Source organism: Mchenga conophoros, linkage group LG13 (assembly GCF_057382185.1).
Source record: "Mchenga conophoros isolate Kocher_MC1m ecotype Shallow Benthic linkage group LG13, M_conophoros_male_GT1.1, whole genome shotgun sequence".
Taxonomy (NCBI): Eukaryota; Metazoa; Chordata; class Actinopteri; order Cichliformes; family Cichlidae; genus Mchenga; species Mchenga conophoros.
The window spans coordinates 18,023,224-18,040,642 of record NC_140538.1 but is presented as its reverse complement, the minus strand read 5'-3'; the positions used below and the strand labels follow the sequence as shown (position 1 = coordinate 18,040,642).

Genomic DNA, 17,419 nt, shown 5'->3' with positions numbered 1-17,419 from the left:
CTGCAGGTAACCCAGACCCTCAACTGGCTGGTGATGACGACCTCAGAGCTGGAGACCAATATTGTAGCTGTGGAGAGAGTGAACGAATACACTCAGCTTAAGAACGAGGCATGTAGAAATACTTTGGGAGCAAGACATTATTTATCCATTCATCCATTCTCTTCAGTCTATCCTTATCTGGGTCACGGGGGTGCTGGAGCCTATCCCAGCTACCCTAGCGTGAGGGTGATACACCCTGGATGTGTCGCCAATCTGAAACAGGGATAACACAAAAGACAGACATCCATTCATACTGATATTCATACCTGTGGGAAATTTAGAATCTCCAATTGACCATACCCCAGTAACTGCATATCTTTGGACTGTAGGAGAAAGCCAGAGTGCCCAGAGAGAACCCACACAGATATGGGGAGAGCATGCAAACTCCACAAAGAAAGGTCCCAGCCAGATGCTTGAGTCTTACTCAGGACTTTCTTGCAGTGAGGCAACAGTGTTAACTACCATGCTGCCATATGACATTATTTATACTTTGGTTAAATCAAAATCTACTGTTTTCTTAAATAGGACATGAATTTTAGGATTTCTACAGGCTGTGAGTTTATTGTAACTTTGACAGTTTAACGGGAATCTAATAAGCTTGTGTGCGACATCAACTGCAATATTTGCTCACTGTACAGTGATAATACTTTTATTCCCAGCTGCTGTTTCTCCACTGTTTCTTAACATACTACCGATAATAGTTCAGATAATTGTCAAACAAACAGGATTTTGATGCAACAATTTCATTTTATGTTTCACTAACATTTGAGTTCACATGTTTGAACTCCACCTGTTATATTTGAGTTGGGTTGTTTATTCATAATGGCACCAGAGCTCCACTGATTAGCACATCCCATCATGATGTTCATACTGAATTTAATCTGATTTAGAATATAACATTGCACATGTACACTTGGCCTTGATTGTTAATCTTGGTTGCATATTTTCATTTGAGCTATTTAATTTTTTACCAAGTGTGACGTCTTTTTAAGTTTTCTTTTTTCCTTTATTTTAGTGGTGTAATGTGTGCATGTCTGTATGTATGGCGTCTGTATAATTTTGTTTCTTATTTATCTTGGTTTGAATATTAACGCACAACATATAAAAGAGCTACCTTAGCTCAATTTGATAGCTTTTGTATTATATTACACATGCGTTCTGCTTCTTTTTCTGTTGTTACAGGCTGACTGGGTAACTGACACTCGACCTCCACAGATGTGGCCAGAGGCAGGAAGAGTGCATTTTGAGAACTACAAAGTCCGTTACAGACCTGAATTGGATTTAGTGCTGCATGGAATCACTTGTGACATCAACAGCACTGAGAAGGTGTGTGTGTGTGAGCGTGAGAGGGAGAGTCTCCATATATGTATAAAGTTCCTGTAAAAGTTATAGGTTTTACTGTATCTGATATCATATTCACCAAAGATACAAAAGCATGCACTGCTAAAAAAGAAAAAGAAAAAAATTGGATGGACATTAAATCATTGGGAAGATTTTTTCTCCCTCATTGAAAAATCCATAATATATAAAATTGTACCACTATTTTTTAATTTAAAAGGTTAACTATTAACAACATGTGCAAGCTTTCTGCTGGCTGACATTGGCCAACTGTATCTAAAATGTAGCTTCCAGATACAGACCTGCACATCATTTTTTATTTGAGTTTAGAAAAGCTATTATGTTGAAATTTGTAATTTGGACTTTGTGCTGTAAGACATTGACATTCTATTGTTTGGGGTTTTTTTTATGTTTTATAGACCAATCTATTAATCAATTACTCAAGAAAGATGCCACAGATCAATCTGTGTTGACAGTAATTACATATAATTAAACTGTAAAATAATGTGAACTATTAGTTTTTCTTTTAATTTATACATTATGTGTATTACTGTATATTATAATCAGCTGTGATATGTAAACATGTAACTAGTTTATGGGCAGTTGTTCCCAAACTTTTTTTGCTAGGCCGGAATATTCAGCATTGCTATCAATACATCCATCCATCCATCTTCTTGTGCTTATCCAGGACCGATTCGCGGGGCCAGCAGCCTAAGCAGAGAAGCCCAGACCTCCCTCTACCTAGTCACCTCCTCTAGCTTATCCAGGGGAACACCAAGGCATTTCCAGGCCAGCCAAGAGATATAATCTCTCCATGGTTTCCTGGGTCTTTGCTTTCTTGCTGAGGACCATGGCCTCAGATTTGGAGGTGCTGATTTTCATTCCCACCGCTTCACACTCGGCTGCAAACCGTTCCAGTGCGAGCTGGAGGCCATTACCCGATGAAGCCAACAGAACCACATCATCTGCAAAAAGCAGAGATGAGATTCTGAGACCACCCAAGTGAAAGCCTTCCATCACTTGGTTGCGCCTAGAAATTCTATCCATAAAAATTATGAACAGAAGAGCAGCCCTGGCAGAGCCCATCACCAAACAAGAACGAGCCTGACATTGCCGGCTATGCGGACCAAACTCTTGCAACGGTTGTATAAAGATTGAATGGCCCGTAGCAATGGGCCAAGGATCTCATACTCCTGGAGCACAGGACACTCCAAGGGACACGGTCGAATGCCTTCTCCGCGTCCACAAAACACATGTAGACTGGTTGGGCAAACTCCCACGCACACTCAAGTATCCTTGAGAGGATAAAGAGCTGGTCCTGTGTTCGACAACCAGGACGAAAACCGCATGGTTCCTCCTGTATCCGAGGTTCGACTAACAGACAGACCCTTCTTTCCAGCACCCTGGCATAGACTTTCCCGGGGAGGCTGAGGAGTGTGATCCCCCATAACTGAAATAAACCCTCCGGTCCCCCTTCTTAAAAATGGGAACCATCTATCAATCCAGAGGTACCACCCCTGATGTCCACGCAACATTGTAGATGTGTGTCAACCAGGACAGCCCTACAATATCTAGAGCCTTCAGGAACTCAGGGTATACCTCATCCACCCCAGGGGCTCTGCCACCAAGAAGTTGTTTAACTGACTCAGTGACCTCGTCCCAGGGATTGGCAGGTCATCCCCTTTGTCCCCAGATGAGATATACCAGTGGGATTAAGGAGGTCCTTGAAGTTTTCCTTCCACCGCCCGACAATTTTCTAAGTCGAAGTCAGCAGCGCTCCAACCGCAGTATACATAGTGCAGCTAGAGCACCTTTTTCCCCCTCCTGATTTGCCTGCCAGTTTGCCAGAATCTCTTCAAGGCGGTACGAAAGTCTTTTGCTATGGTCTCTCTGCACTCCTTCCGTACACGAGTTTTTGCTTCAGCCACTGCCCGAGCTGCATTCTGCTTGGTCTGTCGGTACCTATCAGCTGCCCCTTAAGTCCCACAGGCATCAACCACCCTGTGGCCACAGCTCATTGCAGCAGCTTCAGCATGCTGAACATGGTCCCTTCAGACTCAATGTCCTGAAGCTCTGCTGGAGGTGTGCGTTGAAGATCTCGCAGACTGGGGCCTCTTCTAGGCATTCCCAGCACACCCTAAGTATACATTTAGGTGCACCAGGCCTGTCCAGCATCCTTCTATGCCACCTGATCCAACTCAACATCAGATGGTGATCAGCTGACAGCTCAGCCCCTCTCTTTATCTGAGTGTCCAGAACATATGGCCACAGGTCTGGTGATACAATTACAAAATCAATCATCAACCTGTCGCCTAGAGAATCCTGCACAGAGAATCCTGGTGCTACATGCACATGTTAGAACATGGTGATTGTTATGGCCAAACTGTGGTTTGCACAGAAGTCCAACAACAAAACACCGCTCAGGTTCAGATCCAGGAGGCTGTTCCTCCCAGTCACGCCCCTCCAGGTCTCCCTGTTGTTCCCCACGTGTGCACTGAAGTCTCCCAATAGGACAACAGAGTCCCCAATGGATTAGAGTAAACTCAAACACTGACAACGTTGAAATATTGGTGTCAAAGTAAAACTGAGTAAAGACTGTCTGCATTGCAATAACATATTTCACTGAATTACTACAAATAGCAGTGATGACTATAAGCACTGTAAAATATCTGCTACCTCTGAAAAATGTTGCTTCTTTCTGTAACATTACTGAAATGTCTAAGATCTTTTACAAACTAAGTACAGACTGAGTATATTTGCTTATTATTGCATTATTTATTGCTATACTGTTAAATACAATTTATATCCAGAAAGAAAAATGTGTAGATGTTTTTTTTTTTTTCCCAAATATGTGCCAGCTGTTATTTTGATCTTATGTGTTTTCTCTCACTGCATTCAGATCGGTATTGTCGGTCGCACAGGAGCTGGGAAATCAAGTCTTACCAACTGCCTGTTTAGAATTATTGAAGCTGCTGAAGGTCGCATCCTCATTGATGATGTAGATATCGCTACAATAGGCCTGCACGACCTGAGACACAGACTCACAATTATACCACAGGTATACACATAAATATAAACAATAACCTTGTCAAAGAGTTTGATATTTCTAAAAGTACACTGATATTTGTAATCCCGTGTGCACAGGATCCCGTTTTGTTCTCGGGGTCACTGAGGATGAACCTGGATCCATTTGACAAGTTCAGCGATGAGGAGATTTGGAGAGTGCTGGAGCTCTCTCATCTAAAGAGCTATGTATCAGGGCTGCAGGAAGGGTTACAGCATAAAGTGGCAGAGGGAGGAGAAAACCTCAGGTGGGTAATAAAATTAACAATACGGCCTCTGGGTATAAGTTATATATAAGTATAAGTTTTGTACAGTTCGTTATTCTAAACCTTATGTAATGTTCTGCAAAACTTACATAAACCCTAATTGTATTTGAACACATGAGTGTCATTTGTGGTTTACTTTTTTCTTTTGCGCTACAAAAACCCTCTTAAGATATCAATACTTTAATACAATCTTTCCAGTGTTGGGCAGAGGCAGCTGCTGTGTCTGGCCCGAGCTCTCCTGAGAAAGTCACGTATCCTAATTCTGGATGAAGCCACAGCAGCTGTTGACCTGGAGACAGACAACCTGATTCAGAACACCATCCGCAAAGAGTTCTCAGACTGCACAGTCCTTACCATCGCCCACCGCCTGCACAGTATCATGGACAGCTCTAGGTGAGTTATACCTTTTCCCTTAACATTTTTGGATGATGTGCCCTACCTTATTTTATTTCTGTCAGGGTCAAATTTCTTTCTTTTCCAACCCTTCCTTCTCATGCACATAATTTATGTGCATGACAAGGAATCAACCACAATTAATTTTGCTTTTTACACATTGTAATTTCTCAAAATTTGACTGAATCTATTTCCAGCAACAGAAAATGAGAAATATTGTGCACTAAATAAACCCGTTATGTAGTACCAATGACTGTATGAATGATCTGATCAAACATACATAATATGCCAGAGTGGTATTTGACAAAATAATCTAAACTTAAGGTTCACTGACTCCTTTTTCTTGACTTGGACATTATCTTACCCAGAACTTGTATATTTTGCCTTAGAGGGGCCAGATGAAGAGTGATTCAGAGATCCTCTATGAGAGCTAACAGGGAACGTTCTGGCTGTTGTTTGTGCTTATGCAACAAATGATAGTTCAGAGTACCCAGCACCCTTCCCATCTGGTGACTACATCATGCTACTAAGACGCTTTAATGCTCATGTAGGCTGATCGGACGCCAAGTGATGTTCTGTTATTAGACTTCTGTGCAAATCACACGTTGTCCATAACGAACACCAGATTTGAACAAAGTATGTCCATAAGTGCACATGGAACCAGGAAACCCTAGGTCCCAAGTTGGTGATCAATTTCTTAAGCATATCATCAGATCTGCAGCTATATTCTGAACACCTGGGTGAAGAGAAGAGCTGCGCTGTCAGCTTACCTGGATCAAGTAAAGGAGCATAATGCTGGACAATCCTGACGTTGGAGGCTCCGGTCTGCAAGCTTTCCACTCCTGGCAGAGCTTTGACAGCACTCCGAGGGAGGCTTAAGACAATGAGTCTGAATGAACCATGTTCTGCACCTGCATTTTTGAGGCTCTTGCATGGAGCTGTGGTTTTAGGGGGGTTGATGCATGTTGTGGTGGTAATCCCCAAAGCAGATGGTAGAGACCAGAGGTGAAGAGAGGTGTCAAGCTTAAGAAGGAATCCTATTGGGCCTGGTTAGCTTGTGGGACTTCTGAGCTAACTGATAGATGCTGGCAGGTCAAGCAAAACATAGTTAGCTGAAGCAAAAACTCAAAAACCCTCAGAGAATTCAGGAGGGTAATGCCCTACTCATACGGTGTATAGTGTGAGTGTGATGCTGCTGAATTCAACTGAGGATATATTTGGATAGTAGAAAGAATACTTTGTCAACCTCTGTAACCCCTTACATGCAGTCTGAAGATGAGGGGGATGACTTGTTCATCACTAGGGATGAGGTCACTGAGGTAGTTAAACAATTCAGGATCGATAGACTGAATGAGTTCTTTAAGGCCCCAGATGTTGTAGCGCTGACTTGGTTTACACACCTCTCCAAGGTTACGTGGAGCTCTGGGGCAGTGCCTCTAGACTGGGAGAATCGGGTGGTGTTTCCCAACTTTAGGAAGGGGGACTAGTATGTGTACTCCAGCTAAAGGGAGGTCACAGTCCTCAGCCTCACCAGGAAGGTCTATGCCAGGGTACTGGGGGGCGACCGTGGCTCAAGGGATTGGGAAGCTCATCTGTAACCGGAAGGTTGCCGGTTCGATCCTCCTGCTCTCTCTGTCCTGGTCGTTGTGTCCTTGGGCAAGACACTTAAACCTACCCTACAGTCTGCCCCAGGGCAGCTGTGGCTACAACTGCAGCTTACCTCCATCAGTGTGTGAATGAATAGTGGAATTGTAAAGCGCTTTGGGTGCCTAGAAAAGCGCTATATAAATGCAATCCATTATCATTATTACTGGAAACGAGAGTTCATACTTCTCTTGGATCTTTGGATTCAGGATAAGCAATGTGGTTTTCGTCCTGTTTGGGGAACAGTGGACCAGATCTTTATTCTGTAGTCCTGTTAGTTTACAGCGAAGTGTGAAGTGGTGTGAATGTACAACTCCAAGTCTGTGGCCATAGGCCTCAGGCAGAAAAGAGTGTTTAGCCTGAGCCAGAATAAAAAGTATACGTTTCTCTGGGTGTTGTTCACAAGTGAAGTGAGAAACTGACAGATGGATTGGGGGTGATGCTGCAGTGATGTAGATGCTACTTAGGTCTGTAGTAGTAAAAAGAGAGCTGAGCTTTAAAGCAAACCTAGCGATTTAGCAGTCAGTCTATGTCCCCAACCTCACCTATTGTCATGAGTCTTAAGCTTTCTCTTAAGGGTGGCTGGGCTCTCTCTTTAAGATAGGATGAAAAGTGCAGTCATTGGAGAGGGGCTCCGAGTACTGCTGCTACTCCTCCACATCAAAAGGAGGGAGGCCCCAAAGTAGATCCAGCACATGCTGGAGAGATCATGTCTCTCAGCTGGCCTGGGAATGCTTTGGTGTTCCCCAGATAAGTTGGAGGAGGTGGCTGGGGAACACCAAAGCATTCCTTTATGCTAGACAGTATGGACATTACTCATTGGATTACTATTAAAGTCTGTGCTTCTACCCTACAGGGTAATGGTGCTTGATGCTGGAAAAATAGTGGAATTTGATTCGCCGAACAACATGCTTGAAAAAGAAGGTCATTTCTACGCCATGGCAAAGGATGCTGGGATAACACTAGAAAGCAGCACACATTTATAACTTTGTACTTGTTTTATATATGATTTAGCTCCAACAGTTTCAGGTTTCAGGTTCCATAAAATGTACTAATTGTGTTGTGAGATTGTTTTTTGTTTTTTTTTTAAAATTAGGATAGCTGTTGGAAAAAAAAACACACAAAAAATGAAAGATACAAAACAAAAGTGTAATGTCTAGTGTAAGGTGTGATTACAGGAGGTTGAGGGTCACATAAAAACTCGTCTGGGCTTCTTTTGCAGTTGTTGTAGCATATGTTGGGTAACACTCTATACAGTGGTGGGAAACTGATTTTCCCAAGGGACCAAATAAGAAACAGGCTCTGATGAGGAGGGCTGTTGTGAAGGGAGGCAGACTCAGTTTCTCATGTGCCTGCTTGGGGAATTAATTGGCCACCATTGCTCTATCCTGTATTGGTTGCAAACTCCATTCTACAATTTTTTAGATTTTTACTTTGAAATTCCTTTAATTTCATGCCAACATCAACTGTCATTCTGTTATGTTTTGCTTATTAACATAATAATAGTGCTATTTCCACATGCTGAGTGCATGAAGAGTGATGTTGGTGACAACCAGATAATATTTTCAATTTTTTCTATTACAGTGTAAGATCCAAAAGCAGATATGACCTACTGCTGTAATTAAGTGATATGAGACAATATATTGAGGAGAAGAGCAAAGAGAATGAAAAGAGTTGTTTGCACAAGACAACAAAGCAGGGGAATTGGAATACATGTGTCTCTAAAGTATGAAGAACTATACTTGATGTATATTTATTCATCCATTTATCTGCCTTTAGTTATTTTTTTGTTTTGTTGCACTTTATTCTAATTAATGGGGTTTTTTCAGCATGTAGAATAGGATAGCACTTAAAAAAAATGTGGAAAGACTGCTCCAGGTGAGGCTCGAACTCACAACCTCGGCATTGCTCTACAATGTACTGTCATATAAGTACCGCACGCTAACCGATTGCGCCACTGGAGCACATGAATCATTTTCCATATTGAATTAAAAACATACTTTTTGTACACTGATTGTTTTGTGGCTATTCTACATACACTATTTTTACATGAAGCAGCTGTTTTTAGCCACTGCTAAATTTCTACTAGTCAGTCTTGTGACCATCTGGGAGTGTGTTTGTGTGTGTGTGTCATAAGAGAGGGAGATGAAGGAAGCGAGAAAGAGGGTAAGTGAGCAAGACGCAGAGAGAATAAGAATAAGACTCACTGAGGGAAGGAGAGACCAAAGACTTGTTTTTTTGCTTGTGAAGCCTGCTGCCAGTCTTCATCCTGCATCTTTTCCCTAGAAGGTGAGTCTGTACTACTCATCAAATAGCCTTTACCTTTAAATAGAGACTTTCAGTTGCATATTATAGCCTTAAAATAGTCATTAGTTTGGTTTTAAATTATATATTAGCTTATTGGTCATGTTACGGGTTGTAAAGAGCATGTATGTCAGCTTCATATTGAACTGAAAGACATGTTTGACATAATTACAGTATACTTTAAAGGTTTCTAATTGGTATATTTTTAGAATATTGACCTTTACAGCATATTTTCTCTGCAAGTACTTAGTTAAAGTGTTTTATCAGCATTACTGATTCAATTTATCCATTTATGAATGCCTTACAATATCCTAATGTTAAGCTTCTTTTTATCTCCAGTGTGTTTTACAAAGATTTTGTAGGTGACAGTAGATTTCAATATGAATTTTTTAAAAGGAAATTAAATTATTATTATTATTATTATTTTACAATTGAAAGGAAGCTATTAAGCTGGCTTATCCAATTATATGCACACAATCTCTCCCTGTCTTCTTATTATTTAGCAAACACACAAATTGGTTATTTAAGCTGAAGAAAAAAGAAAAATCTGATTTCTCCTGCTGTTTTAGCCACTCCACCACCCCCATCATCTGTGGCTTCAGGGGATTTATTTTTGCATCACTTCCCAATTTTATGTCTAACATTTTGCAGAGAGTGATGAGTGAGAAACTATACAAAACTATAATTGCATGGTTTGCTGCAATAACTCAATCATCAGCAATTGAAAATAGTTCTAAAACATAATTAAATGTAAAAAATTGTGTGTCCCAGCTGCAGATTTATTCCTTCCTTTCTTTAAGCAAAATCAGTAGACATTTTTAGAGAGACAAGTACAAAAATGCCTTTTATTTGTTTATTTGACATTATGGAAATAATAAATATTCCAGGATTTGTATTAAAAAAAAGGCTTATTGAAAAAAATGACATAACCTGAATACAAATAACCCTTTCTAATGACTGTTCAATGACTGTTGATCATCTGTACTCAGAGTTGATTAAGTTTAAAATTTTGTTTATAAATCAATGGAAAGTAAAGCATGTATCCAGCAGCATAATAAATAAAATACGCAGAGAAAGAACAAGGTACTGAATACGTTTACTGTTGCCATCTCTATTTTTGTATCATGTAAAGAAGAGTTAATAAACTAATTTTCCTTCCCTTGTCTTTTTAAAAGAGGTCTCGAGTGCCGTGCCTTGTGTCAGTATGGATGATTTCTCTGGTCTCTGCTGTCCCCTTTGCACTGGTCTATGACCAGGCACGCGCTTGCATCCTGGACTACACAGCTACCACTCAAGAAGATGCCTTCCAAGTTTCTACCATGTGTGAGATGACAGAGCCAGATCCTGCGCATATCTACAAAGGCGCCTTACTTCTGAGAGCCGGGTTCTTCTTTCTGGTGAGACGAGTACCATTTAACAGGTTATGTTTTTGTGTCAACGTAAAACAAAGGGACCTAACAGGCCTCTCCAATAACAGGTCCCACTAGTGTCCATCCTTACTCTTTATATGCTCATCCTGCACTACCTGAGGAAGAATAGCCATCAAAGGACAAACATGGGTCTTATACCACAGGATCCAGAAGGAAGGTGAACAATCAAGTGTCACCAGAATGGGAAACTGCTTGTAAATGAAAAGAGAGCTCTAAAACTAATGGGTGAGCGATAAAAAAAAGTTTAAAATCCTATTACTGCTTTGAAGGACACATACCAGGTCAATCTATAAAGCAGTGGCTTCAGTAATGGCAGAAGAGTACACAGCAAATTCAAAAGTGTTAAATGTTTTGGTGTTAATAGTCTTCTTGCAAAAGTAGAGTTAATTTTACTCTAAGCAGAGTCACATTCTTTTAATGTAACTCTGAGGTGTAAAATGATAGTAGTTGAAATCGAGTGTTAAAAATGAGTGTTTCTCTGTCAAATCTGGAGGTGTTACAATGGAAACATTAACTCTTGACCTCTTAACTCTGAACTCCTAGAGGGGCTATGACACCAATAGAGTGAATTCACAGACTCCGCCCCCAGCACGGCTCCAATCGAAGCTGAAGTGAAGCCGTTTCAGAACATTTTGCTCTACATATTTGAGTTGTTTGCCATGCTTGGTAAGTCATTTTTTCAAAGATTGTTTCAATTGTTGTTATTAGCTTTTACTTCTGTGGCTCTTTGGAGTTGAGACAAAGCTGTGTGAAAGGCATTAGCCATGTTGCTCGGTGATAGCATAATATTCTGTTTTAGCTAGCTGAAAGGTATTGTTTGCGGGCAAATACCACAGCCTTGAAAAACAGCTTGCATGTGAATTTTCAGTCAAACTTTTGGTCAAATACACCTAAAACAATGTCTAGAATGTGAAATGTTGGTATAATGGTGCTACTTGAAGCCTGAAACCGATCGCCCATAAAAAATAAAATAAAAATAAAAAAAATTAAAAAAAACACGAGCAAACAGCAGTAGCAGACGTCCTGACTGGATTCTACGTTAGCATAGATCCCTCCAGAGTTTTGTGCACACGGTTTAGGTAAAAATGAAAAAGGTTGAGGTTTTACATTTAGTTCAGTATTACCTGTTGCCTGTGTCTTTGTCTTTTGGGAAAACACTTTACACAAGTAATGGCTCAAAGAGGATTCCTTTTTCTTTTTTACTGTGCTGCAATTGTTTACTGGATTATTTGTGCCATTAATTAGTGTCAACTAATTTTTATTCAATCTCCACACAGGATATGCTTGTGAAGATGGAATATGGGGGAGAGCAGAAGTGCGTTGAAGTTCCACAAAGGGATGAATGAAGGACATGCATATTGTATTGAAGAAATAAGTGATGAGATGCTGTTATTTGCATTTACCATGTCAGACCTTTTGATAAACAAAATTCTAATGAAAGTGAGAACATGTACACTGTTACATCTTTCAGAAAATGTTTTGAAATTGTGGTGCACAGTTCAGAATAAATGTTTTTCAAAAACCATTGCATCTTTTTAGTAAATGTTTATTTCCAAAAGAAATTTCTAGAAGTTCAGAACAGTAAAATTCCCGCTTTTTAGAATGAATTAGAAGATAACTCTTACATAGTTAAACTAAAATACTCTTTGAGAGTTAATATATAAACTCTTAACACCAAGTGTTAAATTATCAACTCCAGACAGATTTGGTGTTTAACACTAAATCAGAGTTAACGTACCAACTCTCCAAAAAGAGTTAAATTAACACTCTCTGGTGTGGACCCATATAGACACTTTAATAGTGTTGAAATCAAATCCGACAGTGTTAATTTGGACATGCTGGATTTGCTGTGTACAGGACACTGCTCTTCTTTATCTAATCAATGAGACAATCATAAACAGCTTTGCTGTCCTGCAATTACTCCAGTTTATATGCAAATGAATTACATTAGTGTACTATTAAAAATCATTTCAGAATGTTGAATTATCAACACTCTCTCTGTTCTGCTTTTCAGGTGCAGCTGTGGTGGCTTTTTTGTTTGCAACTTTCCTGATATCGCCTCATCACTTATGCAGGTTTACGTGGTTGTGTGGTCCGACACGGTCCTTTCCATTTAAACAATCTTGAAATCGTATTTGTCCCTCCCACTGTGGTATATCAACGGTGCTTTGGACCCCCTGTTGTTCTGTATTTCCTCCCACACATTTCGCAGGGCATGCTGGAGAACCCTGGGTAAGCTCAGACCTCACTGCTACTGGACCTATGGGCTCACGTCTCAGTTGAGACAGAGGTCTGCAGAAGAAGCAAACGTGACAGCCAAAGAGAGGATTGATGGTAAATTCTGTGAAGAAAAATGTGAAAAGAAATTTCAATATAGTGGCTAAAAATCAGATAAGAGGAGTGGACGTTATGCACAGCAAAATCTCCAGTGTTAAATTAACACTGGAGAGTGTCTATATGGGTCCACACCTCTGAGTGTTAAATACAACACTGTTGAGTGTTAAATTAACACTTTTGACAGTGTTATATGTTTAAAAGTAACCTAGTCAGTTTTGAAGATTAACAATGGCTAACACTGAGCAGTGCTGATTTTCTAACACTGGAAAATAACTCAAAATGTTAGAAATATTCCAGTGTTAGAAAATCAGCACTGCTCAGTGTTAGCCATTGTTAATCTTCAAAACTGACTAGGTTACTTTTAAACATATAACACTGTCAAAAGTGTTAATTTAACACTCAACAGTGTTGTATTTAACACTCAGAGGTGTGGACCCATATAGACACTCTCCAGTGTTAATTTAACACTGGAGATTTTGCTGTGTGGGGATAAACATGAAAGCCTCTTTTCAGTATGAGCTGCACTGATTAGCGCTCTGAATTCTGTGCTATACTCTTTCATGCTATTGTATCACTGCCTCCTTTCATTTCTTTCTCTTGCTCAAGGTTTTCTGAGTCTTTTTGTAAATATGGTAAAATGATTGACTCTTTCTACAGTACGTGTGGAATTCACATTTTTAGAGTCCTTTTTTGTGTAGCTACAGAAGAAAATGATTTTACAGCAACTGGTGTAAAGCTCACGTTGTGGTGTGCAGTCTTACATTTGTATATAAATTTAGAACACAGCATTTGCAAATGATTACCAAAAAAAATATTTATGAGTCTGCTGTTATAAAGAAGTTTAAAATATATGTTGAATAAGATTAATATTGAAGTTTGTTACAGGTGTGACATATTCATTTTTCAACATGGAGAAGATTCATGCGCTTGTATGCATAGCTGATGCTGCACTTGACTTTAACTGTTTTTTTGTTTTTATTTTTAAGAAAAGGTAACTCCCTAAATGAGTCATACATGTGTTGCTTTCTGGCAGCGCTGATTACACATGATTATGTGTTTTCTTCTCAGAAAACTGCTTAAAACTGGCTTGACTATTCCTACATTTTTAAAATAAGTCAATTTGTCTGTAAATTTCACAACACGCAGGAGATATATATATATATAGATATATATATATATATATATATAGATATATATATATATATATAGCAGCTGGATAGCGTAGTGGTTAGACTACACGCCTTTGGAACAGAGGATCGCAAGTTTGATTCCTGCCTGGGGCGTCTGTATCCAGTAAGGGTCCTAAGGCTAGACCCCCTATGCTAAGCAAGCCTACCGCAGACATGAGCGAGACAGATAAATATGAAGGCATGCCGGCTCGGACGTCGCCCGGATCAACAAGGTCCGCGTCAGGTGTTGAGGAACCAGGGCACCCTGACGAAAAGTGGGCTACTGGAACAAGAAGGCATCGGTGGGCAAGGGACGAAAACAGGGCGTTGTTGGAATGCTACTACGCAAGTAACCCCGGCGGAAGGGGCTACATGAATAGGATGAGGGACCTATGGATTCTTCGATACCCAACATCCACAATGACGGCGAAACAACTAGTAGCTCAGTGTTCCAACATTCGAAAGAAGGGACTGCTCTCACAGCTAGAGATTGACGAGGTACAACACAAATGCTATGGCAAGGAGGAGTCAGGACGCCAGGTCAGGGGGGAGATATCATCACCCCCACCCGAGATTGGGTACATAGCCCCAAGTGTGATAGGAGAAGGATCGTTGAGTGCGAGAGGAACTGACCTGAAAAATAGGATCATGGCCAAGCTTGAAACCTGGATCCCCCGTAGCCGGTTACCAAGATTACGTGAAGTACCCTCAGAAGGTCTGCTAGATGATGTTAATGCAGCACTACGGGCAATACCTACAACCACGATTACCGACACTAACAAGCTGATCTACAATACGGCAGCAGTGATCAGTGAGATGCTTGGCTACAAGTTGAACAGCCACAAGGGGCAGTACCCTCCATGGAGAAGGAGGCTAGAGGGCAAGATCAAAGTAGCACGGAGAGAGGTTAGCCAACTAACGGAGTTGCAGAAAGGTGCGACGAATACCTTATTCGTCGCACCTTTCTGCAACTCCGTTAGTTGGCTAACCTGTATTTCTTAGGCACCTTGCCTAAGAAATACAGCAAGCTGTCCATACCTGAGGCCTTGGAAACTGCCAAGCAAAGACTCACAGCCTTGGCCAGCCGCTTGAGGAGGTACACCAGAGAGATAGAAGGCAGGAGAATAAACCAGCTGTTCTCCACAGAACTGTACTCTCAGTGGCAAGGGAACAATAAGAGAACAGCACCACCAAGGCTGGAGACGGAGCAATACTGGAAGAGCATATGGGAGAAGGATGCAACCCATAACGGCAATGCTCAGTGGCTAGAGGATCTGAGGGCAGACCACAGCGACCTCCCTGAACAGGGTCCAGTAACCATCACAGTGGCAGATATCCAAGAAAGGGTCTCCAGTATGAAGAGTTGGACAGCACCAGGGCCCGACATGGTTCACGCCTACTGGCTGAAGAAGCTAACTGCACTCCACGAGCGTCTGGCAGCACAAATGAACCAGCTGCTAGTTAACGAGAGACACCCGGAATGGCTAACTGAAGGCCGGACGGTCCTGATCCCCAAGGACCCCAAGAAGGGACCGGTCCCCTCCAACTACCGACCAATAACCTGCCTCAGTACTACATGGAAGCTCCTGTCAGGCATCATATCGGCTAAGATGAACAGGCACATGGGTCAATACATGAGCGGGACACAGAAAGGAATTGGCAAGAATACCAGAGGCGCAAAACACCAGCTACTGGTAGACAGAACAATCAGCCGAGACTGCAAGACCAGACTGACCAACCTGTGCACTGCCTGGATTGATTACAAGAAGGCCTATGACTCAATGCCCCACAGCTGGATACTGGAATGCCTAGAATTGTACAAGATCAATGGGACCCTAAGAGCCTTCATCAGGAACTCAATGGGGATGTGGCGTACAACACTAGAGGCCAACTCCAAGCCCATAGCACAAGTCACCATCAAGTGCGGGATCTACCAAGGAGATGCTCTGTCCCCACTGCTGTTCTGCATAGGCCTGAACCCCCTCAGTGAGATCATTAACAAGACTGGCTACGGATACCGACTACGGAACGGAGCAGTTGTCAGCCACCTCCTGTACATGGATGACATCAAGCTGTATGCCAAGAGTGAACGAGACATCGATTCACTGATCCACACTACCAGGCTATACAGCAATGACATTGGAATGTCGTTCGGACTGGAGAAGTGTAGTCGGATGGTAACAAAGAGAGGGAAGGTAGTCAGAACTGAGGGGATTGAACTACCAGAAGGCAACATTGCAGACATAGAGGACAGTTACAAGTACTTGGGGATCCCGCAGGCGAATGGGAACCATGAAGAGGCCGCTAGAAAAGCTGCAACCACCAAGTACCTGCAGAGGGTCAGGCAAGTCCTGAGGAGTCAGCTGAATGGTAAGAACAAGATCCGGGCCATCAACACGTACGCCCTGCCCGTGATCAGGTACCCTGCTGGGATAATAGGCTGGCCAAAGGAGGAGATAGAAGCCACTGACATAAAGACAAGAAAGCTCCTTACCATGCATGGAGGGTTTCACCCCAAGTCCAGCACCCTGAGGCTGTACGCTAAGCGGAAGGAAGGGGGCCGGGGACTGGTGAGTGTCAGCACCACAGTCCAGGATGAGACAAGGAACATCCAAGAATACATTGGGAAGATGGCCCCAACTGACCGAGTGCTCAGTGAATACCTCAGGCAGCAGAAACCCAAGAAAGAGGAGGGAGACGAGGAACCATCATGGAAGGACAGAGCCCTGCACGGTATGTACCACCGGCAGATAGAGGAGGTGGCTGATATCCAGAAATCCTACCAGTGGCTGGACAAAGCTGGACTGAAAGACAGCACAGAGGCACTAATCATGGCAGCACAAGAACAAGCTCTGAGCACAAGATCCATAGAGGCTGGGGTCTATCACACCAGGCAAGACCCCAGGTGCAGGCTGTGTAAAGATGCCCCAGAGACAATCCAGCACATAACAGCAGGGTGCAAGATGCTAGCAGGCAAGGCATACATGGAACGCCATAACCAAGTGGCCGGCATAGTGTACAGGAACATCTGTGCGGAGTATAACCTGGAAGTCCCGAGGTCAAAATGGGAGATGCCCCCAAGGGTGGTGGAGAATGACCGAGCTAAGATCCTGTGGGACTTCCAGATACAGACGGACAAAATGGTGGTGGCTAACCAACCGGACATAGTGGTGGTAGACAAACAGAAGAAGACGGCCGTAGTGATCGATGTAGCGGTTCCGAATGACAGCAATATCAGGAAGAAGGAACACGAGAAGCTGGAGAAATACCAAGGGCTCAGAGAAGAGCTCGAGAGGATGTGGAGGGTGAAGGTAACGGTGGTCCCCGTGGTAATCGGAGCACTAGGTGCGGTGACTCCCAAGATAGGCGAGTGGCTCCAGCAGATCCCGGGAACAACATCGGAGATCTCTGTCCAGAAGAGCGCAGTCCTGGGAAC

At 42.2% G+C, this 17,419-nt stretch overlaps 1 protein-coding gene and 1 non-coding gene across 5 annotated transcripts in view; one reads left to right on the top strand and one right to left on the bottom strand.

The window, feature by feature from the left end:
- LOC146561113 (ATP-binding cassette sub-family C member 2-like) overlaps positions 1-12,809 on the top strand; it is a 36,783-nt gene extending 23,974 nt beyond the window's left edge. The window contains exons 27-35 of one of the 4 annotated variants that reach the window (XM_085296893.1): positions 7-108; positions 1,222-1,365; positions 4,277-4,435; positions 4,522-4,688; positions 4,905-5,099; positions 7,600-9,032; positions 10,223-10,444; positions 10,525-10,702; positions 12,492-12,809. In XM_085296893.1, coding sequence (XP_085153019.1) covers positions 7-108; positions 1,222-1,365; positions 4,277-4,435; positions 4,522-4,688; positions 4,905-5,099; positions 7,600-7,729 — 897 coding nt within the window. In that variant the 3' untranslated portion in view covers positions 7,730-9,032; positions 10,223-10,444; positions 10,525-10,702; positions 12,492-12,809. Of the gene's footprint in view, positions 1-6; positions 109-1,221; positions 1,366-4,276; positions 4,436-4,521; positions 4,689-4,904; positions 5,100-7,599; positions 10,445-10,524; positions 10,703-11,020; positions 11,144-11,754; positions 12,003-12,491 lie in introns of those variants that run through there. The other 3 variants (XM_085296894.1, XM_085296892.1, XM_085296895.1) reach the window with 3 other exon arrangements.
- On the bottom strand, positions 8,614-8,707 carry trnai-uau (transfer RNA isoleucine (anticodon UAU)). The gene is made up of 2 exons: positions 8,670-8,707; positions 8,614-8,649 (listed from the first exon to the last, which is right to left on the bottom strand). It is a non-coding gene; the product is annotated as a tRNA-Ile (tRNA).
- Positions 12,810-17,419: the final 4,610 nt, after the last annotated feature.